General features: G+C 41.2%; 1 protein-coding gene across 1 annotated transcript; it reads right to left on the bottom strand.

The window, feature by feature from the left end:
- Nucleotides 1-1,107: 1,107 nt before the first annotated feature.
- On the bottom strand, nt 1,108-4,141 carry LOC115679926 (probable WRKY transcription factor 31). The gene is made up of 5 exons (XM_030603644.2): nt 3,604-4,141; nt 3,395-3,493; nt 2,776-3,285; nt 2,569-2,682; nt 1,108-2,256 (listed from the first exon to the last, which is right to left on the bottom strand). The coding sequence occupies exons 1-5, from the start codon at nt 4,033-4,035 to the stop codon at nt 1,552-1,554; spliced, it is 1,860 nt and encodes a 619-aa protein (XP_030459504.1). The 5' UTR covers nt 4,036-4,141; the 3' UTR covers nt 1,108-1,551.
- Between the last annotated feature and the right edge of the window lie 13,528 nt (nt 4,142-17,669).

Genomic DNA, 17,669 nt, shown 5'->3' on the forward strand with positions numbered 1-17,669 from the left:
AAAATGGTACCGAAAGGGAATTAGTTATCCAACTAGTGTAATCAAGTCCCCGAACTCATTTAATCTCTGGTTCGTAGGAATAGGGTGATTCTCCCATCACCCTATTTGGGTTTCTAATCGACCCACCCCAAATCGATTAGTGGCGACTCCTTGATATAAACAACTTGCATGTTAAAAACTTAAACCCTAAGTCGCGATATGGTATGGGCTTGGGAGAGCCCGAGTTAAGTCCCGAACCTAGACTTAGCACATACCAGGCGAGCCCCCCTTTTTTGCATGTTGTTTAAAAAATGGCTCGAGAGTTCGGTCGCGACAGGTCCCTCAATTTTTTGTTTGTTTAACAACTCTCTTTTCTCTCAATTAAGTACCTCAACTTTTCAAATTTGGTTTAATATGAGATCTCCATTTAATAATTTTCCATGTTATGTGATTTTGGGAAAATAGTTCCTTACCTAGTACAAGTTAAAGTCAATTGTTGACATGGCTAGCTTTTTATGTCATTTCCATTTAGCTATCATACGAAACCGAGAGAGAGAGAGAGTATTGATTTGGACCATCTTGGCAATCCAATATGTCTATGTCGACATAGGATCACTCAAGAGGCCATGTTGGAGACCAATGTGGACATCAATGGCAATCAATCGGCATTAATGTCCAATTTGGCATTTTCCATCCACAATTCTAACGTAGGTCTCACGTTTATTTTCTGCTGGAGAACGCAGGTCTCGCGTTTGAAAAATCAAGATACCTGGTTGAATAATAAAAAGTTGTAAAACTCAGATTTTGAAAAGGACAAAGGTGCATAGACTTGCAATGTCATTATACCTTTAAAAACTAAAGCCCACTTGCACTAATTTCTAACTCTCAACACTCTCCCTTCCTAGTCTTGGAAAAACCACCTTTCTTTAATAATTTTCTTCTAATTTTTTTTGGGCGATATTCTTGACTCCCCTCGTGACTACCACTTGATTCAAGTAACAACAAAAAGAGAGGATGAGTCCAAAATTGTCCTCCAATTCCTATCACTTTTCTTTGTCTTCTTCTATTGCTTTGGCTTCATCTAGAAAGAAAAGTACAAACGACATTATCATATTGTGACAATGAGAATATAACAAAAGAGGCGCCTTCCATTGATTTCCGTATACATACAAAAGCACAATTAAAGCAAAGAAATAAGAACTAAACTTTCATTCTTCTGTATTTTGTACTCATCCCTATGCTCTTCTTATTCTTTTTTTTCTCCTTTCTTTGGCGTTATATAGTGACATGCACCTGAATTTGATGACCCACAAATTATTGAAAATAAAGAAAGAATAGTCATGCTATGTTCACTTCCCATTTTCCCTTCCACCCCAAGAAAACCCTAAAAAAAAGACCATGTATACCTTAAGTTTCTTTTATCCTCCACACCCCCCAAAACAAAAAGGCCAATGAAAAAAGTAGTTGTAGTAGCCATAATTGAAAAACAAAGAGAATGAAAGAACTTCCTCTCTAGGAGAGAAGAAAATGTTGGAGCTTTCTTCACTTCTTTATTTGATTGCTTGGAAGACTTCAGCTGCTGATTTTGTTGTCATTGCTACTGTTATTGCTGCTGCTGTTGCTTCGGTTGTTCGCGCCGGATGGCACGAGGCTCGATACGCCGCTGCTCCCGCTCGGGTTCGAGCCGCCCATTATGGAGGAGATGGCTGCGGCTAGGGCAGCGGTGAAATTTGGGTTGTTCGCGATGGCGGCACTGGCGGCGCTTAGCGTGTCGGTGAAGATGCTATTCGGCTGGCCTTGACCTGGTGGCTGTGGCAATTGGGGTTGGCCTTCCGATCGGCATGCCTTGGCATCTTGAGACATTTGAAGGCCAGAGAACTTGGACTGATTGTACAGAGCCTGGCCAAAGATCTGAGGCAGCAAAGCGGGCGAAGGGTTGGGTAAGCTCGAGCCGGGGTTCGGTAATGGGACCTGGAATTGCCCCGGCGCGGCCTGAGACTGCAGCGTGTTGGGGTTTTGAGTTAAGTCCAGGGTAACAGTAGGGAATGGGGCTGAAGCTGATATAGTTGCCATGCTGGAAGAGCATGGAAGGAGTGTTCTAGTCAGGAAATTAGTGTTCATTAGCCCGTCGCCACTTGGCATCGACCCGGACAGCAACATCCGAGCCGCTGAGGAGGTTGTCGAGGCCATTGCCATCGCGGTGGGAGGTAAGGGGTGGTTGTGATTGCCCTCGTATGTGGTGATGAGCACGGATCGATCCTCTGCACATCTTTGTACCTAACGAGAAATCGGAGAGTAAGCACTAAGCACAAACTCAATGGATACCAAACGAAGGGTCATAAAAGAAGAGAACTTTAGCAAGAAATTTGAGTGCTAATTGAACTCGTCTGAGAACTTAAGCCTACTATGATCTGCCTATATCTGCAATACAGTTTCCTTCTCCAATAACACCTAAACAGAAAGATTCTAGTAAAAGGAAAATTGTTGATTCAGAAAAAAAAAAAACATGTAAAAAGAGGAAATGATGAAGGCACGACTCAACTCTCAATTAACTTACGGCATATTTACATAAAAAAGAATTACACATACTTGTTTTCGGACCGGGCAACCGGCAGCCATGGTGCATCGATAGTAGGCTCGTGGGCACGGATTCCCTTTCGCCATCTTCTGCCCGTACTTTCGCCATTGGCATCCATCAGTGATCTGCGAAATTCGGAATAATCGTTAGCGGATTCAACCGAAATTGATCAAACAGTACTTATCACAGCTCAATTTGATGATAGAAAAATCGCTTACCATGGAAGCCTCGGAACGAGCCCTGACCGAGACACGCGCCTTCCTCATCGTGGCCTCTGTCTGATCGACGCTCTTCGGCGGGCTGATCGATCTAGGAACCTTGTTGGGAAGCCATTCTTGATCTGGACTCTCTTCTCTCTTCTGCCTCCCGCTCGCGGATTCCTTCTTATCTGGATCCAACCCGATGCCGACTTCGGCAGGCTCTCTGCTGTTATTCACCGGCGATCCGGTCCGATCACGAGTCCCTCCTTCTGATGAAGACGGCGAGTCCGAGTTATTCGCCGCGGCGAGACCGAGATCCATGAACTGCCTTGGCACCATCAGCCTGCCGCTTTCTTTCTTGTCGTCTGATTTCCGATTTCCGTCGGAGTTTTCGGGTTTCTGATCCTGCGTCACTGCAATCAGATGCATCTGTAGAGCACTGTAATTGGTGGTGACTTGACTTAGCATGTCCCTCAACCGTTGATTTTCATTGTTCATCCGCTCAACCTCGGCTTGAAGAACCGCCAGCTGAATTAAAACCAATGGCACAGTAAATTATATCTTGCATCAATCCAGAAAAGAAACTAAAAAGAACAAAAGATCGCGTGTTTAATCAACAATATCACTTAATCCTCACCTCATTCTTAGCTCTTTTATCTTCCGAGTTCGGCGATATCCCATCATCCACCATGGATTGATCACTGCTGGTATTCGTCGTCAGAAGATTCAGACCAGTCTATGGAAAAAGAAAAAAAAAACACAGAAGAAGCAAGAAAACTCAGCAACTTTGCAGTCAAATATCCTGATTCATGCTACAAGATGAGAATTTCCATCTGGGTAACTTACGTTGACATTGAAATCAAGATTGGAAGGTCCACCGGTCAAGTCCTTCCGAGCATCACCGTCATCGGACGACGAGACGACGTTCTTGGAGGCGGTCTCGCCGGCGCTCTTGATGGAGAAGAAGTCCATCTCGTCGATGACCGCCCGCCTCTCACCGGCTCCCGCCCCCTGCACCCCCGCCGGCTGCGTCGGCGGCGAAGAGTCCCGGCGAGCGATGAGGTTGAGGGGGAACTGGATAGTGGTGGGAGTCGCGGCGGGCACGTTGACCGCGGCGGCGTGGTGAACGTGGTGGTGATCCATGGTTGCCGCGGGAAGCAGCCTGAGCTTGCTGTGATGGTGGTGTTCGGGGAAGGAGTTGATGACAGTGGGAGGGTGGTGGTGGAGGAAGAAGCCGACTGGATCTGAATCAATGGAGAGTCCACCTCCCTTGGCCATAAATCAAGAAGAGTTATAGCAGAGATGGAGGAGAGAGAGAGAGAGAGAGAGTGAAGTCTTTGAAACGGTGCAATGGACTCGGCTATATAAAAGGGAGAGAGTTTTGACGAGAGAGACTTTGGCTTGGAAGAGACGACCAAACAGTGTTTAGCCGAACGCAAGTTTGTTTTTTTGGTCATCTGCCTCTTTTTCACTTTTTTTCTTATACCCTTTCTTCTAATTTTCTTATTTTGGTGATAATTTATTTGGGTCGAAAGTGACGAAGTAATGGTCAGATGTGGACGAGCGATTCTAATGGAAAGTGTGAAAGCCTTGATGGGTGTCCGGACGGGCGCAAGTTCCTGAGGTCGGTGAACACCATAGCTTGATATTTGACCAAAATGAATAAAATGAGATCAAACAAAATAAAACCGGCCATGAATTGGTATTTACCGGAAATTAGCACGTTAAATTCGCGCGTTATCTTTTTTATGATTTTTTTTAAAATTTCGACATATCTTCTGAAAAAACCAACGGAAAATACAAAATAAAAGAAAAGAAAAATATTTAAAAAGAAGAAGAAGATGGAGGGAAGCGGCGACTGACAAGTGGAGCGGGACCCCACACTTGACGTGGGCCCGACGCGAGGGGCCGCGGGGGTGGGGGCCCCCACCTCTTCGGGGGGAAACAAGTTTTTGATCATCACTTTTTTTTTGTTTTTTTTCCTTTTGGGGGGCCAAATTAATCAGAGCGTGCGAGCGCGAGGGGGGAAATTAATTATTCCTTTAAAAACAAAAAAAACAAAAACAAAAGAAGAAGAAGAAGAAAATTGCCTAAATGACGCGTTGCCGAAAAATTCACCGCCCCGATAGGCCCGGCACCGTCGGATCTCCAGTCCGGGTCAACGGTTGCGATGGTGGTGGTGCTGGTGGTGGTGGTGGGCCCCGGGGGGGGCCTTTGAACGGGCTTTGACCGCGCGACACCTGGGACCGGGGCTGGGGGGGGGCCCCGCTTCGGACCGAGAGTAGCGGGTTGACTTGACTCGGTCTCTCCCTCCCCCCCCGCCCCTCAGCCCTCACGTGGACCGAATCGCATGGGGGGTTTCCGGGGGGGTGGGCAAAACCGTCCTTTGGACCGGAATTGCTGACCCGACGTTGTTCGTTTCTTTTCGCCCACACGCTTCCTCCCCCCGCCCCCCCTTCCCCCTCTTTTGGTCTGGATTTTTCCTCTTGGCGGTTGATCTTTTGGACAATTTGTTGGGATTCATTCTCTTGGTTTCTCTTGTTGGGAGGAAAAAGAATAGTTCAAAAAGGAGAAACATGACGACCACGGAATAATCGCCCCCCCCCCCTCCCCGATCTGATCTCGTGACCCAAAACCATCTAGTGGCGAGCGAAATCTAGAAGGGCGAAAGGACGGTCTCGTGTCGACTTGATGAGAAATTTCGGGGTTGAATGACCGGGGGGGATTTTTGTTAAAACCAAATCAACTTTGTAGAAATACATGGGTGATAATCCGTGTAATCATCGATGGGCAAGATTGGAGTAAGATCATTTGTGTCTGTAATCTTGTACATATTTGATGTTTTCGATATCGGGTCACGGGTTCGAATCCGTAATTTATCTTTTATATATCTTGGTTTGGGGGTCCAAAAGATTTACAGCGGCCCACGTGATTCACATTATCCTTGAGCATAAAAGCGAACATCGAGATCTCTAGTTACTATTACTCATTATTCGGATCTCTTCTATAGGACTAGATTCATTGGTCCATAAATGGACTCTTTCAACGTTGAAAGTTGCCCTTGTCATAATTAAGTTGCCAAATCCAGCGGGCAGAGTACAGAGACTCCCTTCTTCTTCTTTATTATTTGGGGAAGGAACCATCCCTATTGACTTACGCATCGAGACATAGGAGGTGTTCTTGATGCACGACGTTGCGGTTCACTGATGGCAATCATCGCTACATTCGAAGTATTGGCATTCCGAGAGAAGATAAACGCAAAAAATTCGTAATATTAAGCGCACATCGATTAATTTGGATGGATGAGAATATGAACGACCCGAAAGTTTCTCAACGGATCAATCACGAGGAAAGAGAGGATGAGCTGTGTTGTTGCCGATCGATTTAGAGAGTGGGGTCCAAGCTAGGAAGTGAAAGAGCAGGCAAGGCAAGGCAAGGCAAGCTGGGGGGGGAATGGTAAGGGAAGGGTATGGTGGGCCGCATTGTTTGACGAGTCGGTCAAAAAGGGGTGTTGGGTTTTGGACGTGAATCACATGACTTGTGATGAACGCTTCGGCTGTGCATAGTCTTTTTGCTTGGGGAGGCATCATGTTGTCCCTCCAAAGTCTAATCCCAATGAGATCTAAAGGCTCATAGTTCAAACTTACAACAGATCTTGTGACTTTTCTAGTTGATATTCCATAGCATTGCCCCCCCCCTTGAACAATACAGTATATTCAAACTCTTCGACTCGATTAATTTCCTACGAATGCGTGCGAACAGCTCCGTCAACATGCATCGAATGAGGCTCCACTCATAGGATGACAGTCACGGCCACCCGAGGTTACGTTGAGGGAAAAACATCATTGTTTGAATATGAAATCTTTCGGGGTTCAAATGAAGTGTTTGGTTATTATATTGAACCTTTAAGAGATAATACAATATCCTATTTTTATCAGCGAAGAGCTTTATTATTTCGTCAATTATCAGCGCTCTCTTATATCTTGAGCATTAGACGACACATAATCTTTATATTTAAAGAACTTGAAACTTAGTTTACCAATTTTGGATTCAACACACATAAGATAAGTCAATAAGAGAAATTGAATGTCATATATAGTAAACCAAAAAAAAAAAACATTTCGTTAATTGAGTCCCACTTCCTCTTATATATTGACTAAGAGGTGTGTCAAGCATTTATTCATGATGTGGACATGATCAATCATCTTATCTCGAGGCTTCCATTCTAAAAGAGATATAAGATGCCTGATAACATCATCTAGAAAACCAAGTTTATAATTGATCATTTCCGGATAGGGAGTGTTACAGCAGAACTGTCTTAAGCCATGGAGTTGTGCAGCAACTTTAGCCTCTAGAAGTGAAGTTTTTCATTTACCTGTCATCTGTTCTGATTTCATACAGACATTTCCATAATTATCTAGGACAAAAAGGGAAGAGCATGCACACTCTATGGCAAGCACGGGAGGGCCCGGGACGAGAGAAGATAGGCGACAAAGGAGGGAAGACCAAATCGAACTTAAAAAGGCTACCGACTAAAAAGGAAATAAAATAGCCGAAAAAGTTGTGGTGTGTACGCGAAAAGCGGCCAAGAACTAAAACGTGATCTTATTAAACTGTGGATAGGACATGATCTTTCTTTCATGTGCGGTGCTTTCTCTAGTACAACTTGATCTGTTGCTTGGACAAAATTCATGTTCTCTGTCACATCCCAATCCCCCTTTCTCTGTCTCCACGTAATCTGTAAACCCTAATCTCTCTCTCTCTCTCTCTCTCTCTCTCTCTCTCTCTCTCTCTCTCTCACGCACTCACATTGAACGTTGAATTGTATATTGAACGTTCAAAAAGCTCATGTTTCTTTTCACGAGTGTGTTGCAGAAAGTGAGCCTAATGTCCATGAAAGAACGTGGTTGCATGGAGGCCGCTTGTCTGCCACAGCAACTCAAGAGGAGAGAAACGCAGGTTACTGGGGGTTTGAAAAATGGTTGAAATCGATCACTACAAGATATTAAGAGAAGGAGCATACTTTTCGTATTGATCTAGACATATACAGCTTAACACGCGTCAATGCACATGCAAACTTGCCGTATAACTACTGTGCATTGACCATATAAACACCCATTCCCACTCGTATTCTTATTTGATTTTTTTTTTGTTAATATAAGAAGCACCATTAGTGGGAAAAATTTTCCAGCGACAAGGCAATTTTTCTTTCTTCAAAAATTAATTCTCACTAATATCTGTGATTTTGCAAATTGAAATTGGGTTTCCTTGATGTTCACGAAAGAATTTATGATCTATTGGAACCGAGTCATGCGACGAAAGTTCTTGGTAAACCCTTAATCTCTGTATAAATGACCAACATGTATACCCGATTAAGGAAGATACATAGACTTGTTTTGATTATTCTTATAATTAGTTAAACAGTGGGGAGCCCAAGCTAATCAACATGCACCTTAAGTACAAAATTGAGTTGAGCTAGGAGATAGATAAAACGCAATTCAATTCGAAACTTAATAATGCTTCAATCATTTCAATTGATTTGCGTAATTACATTTTGGAACACCCTACGAAATATTCATTCTATTACTCGTGGTTATTTAGCTAAATATCATTTTTATTGTACCTTTTGAGGGTCTTCGGTTATATTCAGCGAGTTATCTATTCATTGGAGACCCATGTTTCATTTACTGGTTTTCGTACTGACATGAATACAGCAAAAGCTGTACTGCAATTAAAATATTAGGGTTAGAGAAACAACTGAGGTTGTGGTGACACATGCTCTCCCACGAATCAAATCCCCTAGACCCTAAACCAAACCTTGAGAAAGTTCGAAGTGTTGAGCATTAAATGGACTGACAAGAGTAAAGCCAAACAATATTATACAAGGAAAAGAAAATAAAAGAAAACCCTAGAGATATACACTCAGAAGCAGACTTAGACTTCTTTATTATACACTGTAGACCGTTGGAAGATGAAGACAAAGCTAAGAATAGGAGGAAAAATATAGAAATAATAGAGAAAAGGAGGAGAAGATACTGTTCACCCAGATTTGATTTTCACGTTGCAGATGAGGGACCGACGGCTGTGATTCGACCCTCAAGCTTTAGGCCTCGTTTTCAGCGGTTATGATTAAAGAAATGAACTTCTTCAATGACTTCATTACTGCTCTTCGTGAAGAGAGTCCAACAAGCAATGAAACCAACAGACAAGCTTTTAAGAAGCTGATTTTGCTCTAGATTCAGAGCCGCTCCCGATGATGGATCGAGATGGAAAAAGATCTCTTGTTTGCGTCCGTGTTGATGAGATAAAAGGGTGAAGTTTGCCTTCATCATTCATTGTCGACCAAACATGCACGTTAAACTCGATTCAACTGCTGATTCTTTTTCCTTTCTAATTTTCTGGGTTTTGTCCTTCCATGGAAAGTTCAGTTCAGTCTTCACCTACCATGTGATTTGAGTACCTTTTTCCCCGTGGTTTCAAACATTGCTCCTCACGCCAAGCGGTGAAATCTGACTCTTGTCCAGTCATTATACTAAACTGAGAAAGAATAAAATAAGATTATTCAGACATTATGACAGATTTGCAAGGAGCATCAGCCCTAGTACATTTTGTACAAGTACCGTTTGTCATCATAAAGCAATAACTTAATGGTAGCTAGTAATAGCGACTTACTATAAGCACATTAAGTCATATTGGATCCTGAGAAAGTCAAGCAAGACATCAACAGAAGACTTCTCAAGGCTTGGTGAACATTTCTGGGAGAGAACTCATGTAACGTGCATGTTTGGATTTTGAAAACATAGAATTTGCTTCTTCTTTTTTTGGTTAAAACATAGAATTTGCTTTCACACGCTAAAGTCCAATTTTCCAATTTAAGTATGCGACGATGGTTTTGGCCCAAATTTTTTTTTTTTTGAAATATAGACTTCGTGGCTAGAAAAGAAAAGCATATAGAATTTATTCAGAGTTTGAAGGTACTTAGCTGGAAAATGAAAGAGAATGCCTCGTCATTGATTAAATTGGGTTCAATCTAACATTGACAATTCCTAACGTGACATGAATATACAGTTCAAAGGTGATATGGATTTACAGAGATGGATGCGAGCTTGACTTTGCCGATTGAAACTGACCGGCATTCGATTTCCACTTAACTTCTCCAATAGAGTCCATTCTTCAACGGTTTCACACCCACCCATTAATCTCCCTAGCCCCTCGTTGTAACTCCAACGATAAATCTCAGCCTTCTCCATTAAGGAAAAACTCACCCGAACTTACTATTGTATCACGCGTGATTAATCCGACCTGAGTGAAATTGTTGAAAAAAGAAATGGAGACTAGAAGTTTAGTCCCATAATAAGCAATATGTTTTTCAAACATCAACATGAACTGACCTAGGAGCCGGCTGTGGACTCTTGGTAGGGTCCTTTATTCTCAACTTCTCAAGCACGAAACATGCATCATTCAACTAGATTTAGGTTGAATGGGACTTTCAAAACGGTTCAAAAATAAACAAGGAGAGCACCGACATTTGGAGAAAGACGAGGGTGGTTGAAATGACAAAGGCGACTGTGAGAAGACAAGGCTAGCATCCGGTCATCGTTCAGGTATTATATTATCCAAAACATTATTAACCTCACACGACTTCCATGTCAAGGCAAAGTAATGTTCCTCAGGAATTTTCTCGCCCTCATCCGTCTAAACTACGCTATTCTGCCAAACCCCAGAACGTTCCATTCATTTGACAGGAGTTGAATCCACACGACGCGGTCAATCTCATGGGACTTCCCTGGTATTTGTTCCTGATTTGTACTGTCAATCGTCCGAAAGTACGCTCTCATTGAATCAAAGACTTTTCAAAGGGTAGGTAAATCAAGAAAAGGATGGAAGCAGGAACCCTCAAGAGTTCACACCGCGAGAAGTTCATAGACAGAGAAGAAGAAGATGCCTTTGATGGTGAAGCCCTTCCCTTTCAAATTCCTCCAGAGAAAGACTCGTTTTCGTTTGACCGATGCGTACTTTGATGGTCTACCCGTTATTTAAGCATTGTGACAGCACCATGATGTGACAATGACATTAGAACCGGTTAACTCCGTTAGGGCGAACCAGCATGATAGATTATGATCAGGGTTGGTTCAGACTTCGGCCTTAACGGGGGGAAAATGTCTAATTAGTTCTCGAACCTCAGGTATGAAATTGAAATTACCGGTCACGAAACGATCGGATCACAGCCATAGTTTTCATGAATCATAGCATTCCGACGTGGCAAAAGAACACAGAGAACGAATTTTGAACCATCAAATTGGGAGTGTGGGTGTTGAATTATGTCTCGAATTTGAGCTATTATGAAACCTGACCGGTTGGATAAATATTAAAGATGGATACTACAAGACAAAATAGAGATTCACATATATCCCTTCTATTTGGGCGCACAAAAGAAAGACCTCTCGCATAACAGACAAAAGTTATGGACACATTTATTATATTTTATAATTTATATACTTATGGGGTCAAAAGAAAAGATATAAAATAAAATAAAATATAGGCCCCTCTAGTTTTTAGCCCTAGGTTACCCCTTTGAGTGAAAGAGAGCCGCCACAGTGAGTTCTGGGGGTCTTTAACCGAGAAGCAGAACATTGACCGCAAGTGGATTCCTTCTTCGAACTGTTGCCTCCAGAAGCCAGTTTAATGGCTGCACAGGGACTTCCATGGGGAGCCCGCACGAAGAGCGAAAGGAGGAACCAAAGAGTGCGGAGCTCGTTGCTTGGCCGTGGACGAGAGCTACACGCGTGGAGTTTGTGCTGTGAGTTTATTTTATCCATTTGAGTGATTTATTTGTAAATATTTGGGGTTTGGATTTAATCTAGGCGCATTGTAACTTGAATTATCTAATTATTAGTAGATTATTTGCTGCTGGCTCTCTTCGTGAACGTAGATATTGATAAGTCGGATCGAACTACGTAAATCTCGGGTGTCTTTTATGTTTCTCGTTATTTCTCTAGTAATTTTGCATTAGACTTGATTTACAAGATCCGGGTTAGCTTCCGCATTAGTTAATATTACAACAGCAGGGTTAAACTTCATATTTCAAACCATTTATGTGTGATATTGATCCTCCACTAGATAAAATAGGTACAAACACAGACGATGCAGACTCGTATACACAGCCTCCAGTCGACACCGCTTATCTAGACAGCCTCGAATACTCACTATTGACACCATGACGCATCTAAAGCAGCATCGTGGTTAAATGAACATACCACATGCACACATACACATGACAGATAAGTCATCTACGGATGCTGGTAGCTGGACATCCATGACTTGAAGTGAGACCACGCAAGCTCGACTGCAGCTTCATCTTCATCCTCCATTCCCAGATTCTTCCTCCGCATAACTCGGGTCTTTTTGCTAGGACTGAATTCACTGGACAATAAACAAACTCTTCAAACTTGAAAGTTGCCCTCCTGATAATTAAATTGCCAAATTCACCGGCGTCCACTTGCGGCAATCATCGCTATGCTCAAAGTATCGGCATCTCGAGAGAAAATGAAAAAGATTCATAACATCAAGTCATTCATCGATTAATTTACATGGACGGAAACGTCACGAGAACACCTGAAAAATATGCAATGAATCAATCACTAGAAAAGAGAAAATGAGCTGGATGCTTATAATTAATCAGAGAGTGGGGTCAAAGCTAGAAAGGGAAAGCGAGCAAGGCAAAGCTAAGGGGTATGGCATGGCATGGCATTTGACGAGTCAGTCAAAAAGGGGTGTTGGGTTTTGGACGTGAATCACATGACTTGTGATGAACGCTTTGGCTGTGCATAGTTTTACTTGAGGAGGCATCATGTTGTCTCCCTAGACCCAATAGCATCGGATATAGTTGGTATCTTCATAGTTCAGACTCAACAAATTCTGTAGTTTTTCTGGTTATTATTTCATAGCACTCTTCCCCTATAAACAACGCAGGATATTCGGACTTTTCAATTCGATTAATTCTTCGAAATTGTGTGCAAACAGCTCTGTTGGGGTGCATCCGGTAAGGCTCGACTTCAGCCCCTGAAGTTACTTCGAGGGGAAAAATCATGGTTTGAATACGAAATCTACCGGATCCAAATTAAAAAGTCAGATTACTCTATTGAACACTTGAGAAATAATAAGTAGTTTTTTTTTATAAGCGAAGAGCTCTCCCCTTTCGTCAATCATCAGAGCTCTCTTATATATCGAGCATTATATAACGCATACTCTTCAAAGTTTAAAAACCTCGAATTTACTTAGTTTACCATCTTTGAAATCGGTACCCTTAATCTGAAAGAGGTTCGAAAATAGAAGCGATCTATTAAGTCAACTAGAGAAGTTAAATGTCATATATAATGAAAAAACAAAACCTTTGGTGATTGAGTCCCACATGCTCTTTATATAATAAAAGAATGATAATTATATTGACTAAGAGGCGGGTCAAGCATTTATTCATGATGTGAACAATGATCAATCATCTTTATCTCGAGACTCACGTTTTAAAAGGGACATAAGATGCCATTTAACACCATCTAGAACACAGTTTTTTTTTGGTAAGGTATCTAGAACACAAAGCTTATAGCTAATCATTTCAGAATTGGGCGTGTTACAGCAAACTTTCTTAAGCCATGGAATTGTGTAGCCGTTTTAGCATGTAGAAGTGAAATTTTTCATTTTACCTGTCATTTTATATAACTTCGTGCGGGACCAACATTGGGGCGGTATGGATTCTGTATATCCATGATTTCATCCAGACATTTTGTTAAAAATTTCACTAGGGCAAAAAGAGGAAGAGCATGTGCACTCCATGGCAAGCATGGAGGGCCCAGGACACAGAGAAAGAAAGGTGACAAAGGAGACCAAATTGAAACTTATAAGGCTCCAACTACGGAGGTTGGGGGTGTGTACACGAAAGCAACCAAAGGACTAAAACGTGATCTTACTAAATTATGGATAGGACGTCAGCTTTCATGTGTACTTTTCTAGTACGACTTGACCTGTTGCTCGGAGAAAATTCGTGTTATCTATCACGTCCCATCTCTCTTTCAATGTCTCTACCTAAACTATAAAACCCTAACACGCTAATCTCTCTCTCTCTCTCTCTCTCTCTCTCTGTTATTGAACGTTTAAATTACATATTGAATGTTCAAGAAGCTCATACTTCTTTTCACGAGCCTATTGCAAAAAGTGGGGCTACGTACATAGAAGAACGTGGTTACATGTAGGCCGCACATTCTTTGTTTTTTTAACTTCTTTTTTTTCTTTTGTCGAAACAAACACGATGCAAGTGGGAGAAACGCAGGTTACTGGGTATTTGGAATGATAGTTGAAATAGATTACTACCAAGAAATTAAGAGCAGGAGCATACTTTTCGTATTGATCTGGACAAATGTAGCTTAACGCCCGTCAATGCACATGCATACTTGCCGTATAGATCTTGGTATTGACCGTATATGACCATTCCCACTCGTACATTCATTGATGTCTGCTGCTTATTTATTTATTTTCTTCGTTTTCTAGGTCAACTAATTTGTCGCAAGCTTTCCATAAATATTAACTTCTCTCGGGTATACCAAATATATATGGAATTTTTGAAGAAGCAATCTTCTTTTGAATTTTTCTTTGTCTCGCTAATATTTTTCATTATGCATATTGAGGTTTCGTCCCATATAAATGCTCTTTATATTCATGTGGTCTCTTTTCACTTATCAATTTAAGCTTTTGGGCTGGACTTTTCCGCAAATGTGTCTCAATTTGTCCTAAATGCTCTTTATATTCATGTGCTCTCCCTCCACCTATCAGCTTAAAGAATTTATAATCTATTAGAGCCAAGTCATGCAAAGAAGTTCTTGGTAAATCCTTAATCTCTGCATAAATGACCAACAAGTATACCCGATTAAGAATGATATACAGACTTGTTTTTTTTTTTTTGGGGAATATGAATATACTTACTTGTTTTGATTACTCTTATAATTAGTTTATAATAAACAGTCGTGAGTCCCTAGCTAATCAACACATGTGCTCTAAATATAAAGCTGAGTTGAGCTAAGGGCTAGATAAATGCGTTAAATATAATGCTAAGATCATCTCAATTGATTTACGTGGTTACATAATGGAACGCCCTCCGAAGAATTCATTCTATTTTTACTCGTGATCATCTAACAAAAGAAAAAAAAAAGCATTTTCAGATGTATCAATTACTGATTGTAATACTTAAAAGTATACAGTAAAAGCTGTGCTGCAATTAAATTATTAGGGTTAGAGAAACAACTGAGATTATGGTGACATATGCTCTCCCACGAATCAAATCCCCCAAACCTTAAACAAACCTTGAGAAAGTTCAAAGTGGTGAGTATTAAATAAATGGACCGACAAAAATTAAAGCCGGACAATATTGTACAAGGAAAAAAGAGAAGATGAAGACCCTAAAAGACATCCACCAGAGGAAAAATTGTTTAAAAAGTCCAAAACCTATTTCATTTTTACCAATTCAGTCATAAATCTTTTAACCTTACCAATTGAGTCCTAAACCTTTTCACTTCTTATCAATTGAGTCCATTCAGTTAATTTTAGTTGGAAATCGCTAACGTGAACATTTTTAAATAATATTTTAATAATTTCTGAATTTTTTATTTTTCTATTTTTCCTTTTCCTTTTTATTTTTTTTTTTGGTTTTGGAGTTATGATCGTCGAGGGCCGCAATGCCCTCTCCGGATTTGGCCGCCAAGCGCCTCGGCAAGGGCCGCCAAGCCCTTGCATAGCCAAATCTGGTGATGGCGTTGCGGCCCTCGCCGGATTTGGGCTAGGGCTTGCACACACTTGCTTTGGCCGGTGAGGGCGTCGTGGCCCTCGCCCTGGCACGACGCCCTCACCTAGAGGTGGTGAGGGTCAGCCGGCCCTCGTCGGTCCTAACGCCAAAAATAAAAAACAGAGAAACAGAAAAAAAAGAAAAAAATCATAAAATTTCAGAAAATTATTAAAATATATTTAAAAATTTCTACATCAGTACCACGTGGCTACCCGATCTCCATGTCAGCGATTTTTGGTCAAAATTGACCTGATGGACTTAATTGATAAGAAGTGAAAATGTTTATGACTCAATTGGCAAAATTAAAAGATTTAGTACTAAAGTAATAAAAGTGCAATAAATTTAAGACTTTTCGGACAATCCCCCCACCCACAAACCAGAAGCAGACCAGACTTTTCGTAAGTACACTGGGGGACGGTTGGAAGATGAAGATGTTAGGTGAAGAATAAAAAGGCAAACTAGAATCGATAGAGATAAGAATAAGAAGATGCCTTTCACATAGATATGATTTTCATGCTGCAAATGGGGGACCGACGTGTGTGATTTGATCCTGAAGGTAAGGCCTCGTTTTCAACATCATCTGGTTATAAAAAAGGAACTTTTCTAATGGCTTCATTATTGCTCTTCATGAAGATAGTCAACAAAGGAAACTGATAACATAGAGCTTTTATGAAGCTGATCTCGGTCAAGATTCGGAGCCACTTCCATTGGATCGAGATTGAAAAGACCTGAATTCTTGTTCAGGAGATGCCGACACTTCTCTCTAGAACTCATCCCGAGTGTCAAGTATAGTCTCACTTCGATTAGATACATGATTATAATGTGCATAGACATGCATTCTCCCCCTGTCCAAAAGCCTAAATCAATAGCTAGATAGAGATCGCACATATATGAAGAGCATATAAACCTTGACAAGAGATGCAATATACTTTAATATCCTCTCTCGCATGTAAGCCGATTTAGGAACGATGCGTGAAATTCGATAAACAAGAGGCCACATACACAAAATACATTGAGGCGGAACCTGTTTCCGATAATAATATCTCGCGACCTCTCTAATTATGTGTCCATGTTGATAAGATAAAAAGGTAAGTAGCCCCTCATCATTCATTGTCGACCAAACATGCATGTGAACTTGAGTCACTAACAATTCTTTTTCTTCCTCATTTTGTGGGTTTTGTCCTTTAGTGGAAATTTAGTTTAGTCTTATACCTACCCATGAGATTTGAGTACTTTTCCCCATGGATTGCAAGCAAATGCTCCTCGCACCAAGTAGTGAATCTGACTCTTGTCGACTCCTCTCGATATCGTGAAATTTAATCATTATATCAAACTTATAAATATATACCCACATATATTAACCCAGGCATTACATGAATTAACAATTCTGATCGTGTCGAGATAAAAAAAAGCAAAAAAAATGCACACGTCGTAGTTTTTAGATAGTTTACGTTTTTGAATTACCAAGTCACTAATTTCAGCATATATATATAACAATCATGTTGTTTTATAGTGACTCACTCATTAGATCCTTAGATGGTCAAGCAAGACTCCAAGAGAAGACTTCTCAAAGCTTGCTTAACATTTTCCGAGAAGTTAGTATGTGTCTTGTTTAATACGAATATTTTACCTACAGTCCCAGCAAAAAACCTTGACTTTCCCCACGAGTAGTAACCATATGTCTTCGTTGTCCATCAGTTAAAAGATTAACGGGGTAAATTATTGTTGGGAAATATAAAGAATTTATTCAAAGTTGTCTCCAAATTTTAAGCGAGGTTGCAGAATTCATAGCGAAAACTAAAGAGTTCATCTAAAGTTTGAAGGTATCTAGCTAGAAAACGAAAGAGGACGCCAAGTAATCAATTAAAACCGGGTTCAATGTAACGGCGACAATTCTGGACGTGACACAAGAATACAATTCAGACGTGAAACGTATTTACCGAGAGGACTGCGAGCTCGACTCTACCCAAGCGCTTCGGAATTGACCGGTGTTCGATCACCGCTAAGAAATTCTCCAATGGAATCTGTTCGACATCTTCGCACCCACCCGTTTGTCTCTCTCGTCTCTCACACAAGTTTGAAA

This window comes from Syzygium oleosum, unplaced genomic scaffold (assembly GCF_021117445.2).
Source record: "Syzygium oleosum isolate NSW1041296 unplaced genomic scaffold, Sole_v2.1 Sole_v2.10, whole genome shotgun sequence".
In the NCBI taxonomy this organism is placed as follows: domain Eukaryota; kingdom Viridiplantae; phylum Streptophyta; class Magnoliopsida; order Myrtales; family Myrtaceae; genus Syzygium; species Syzygium oleosum.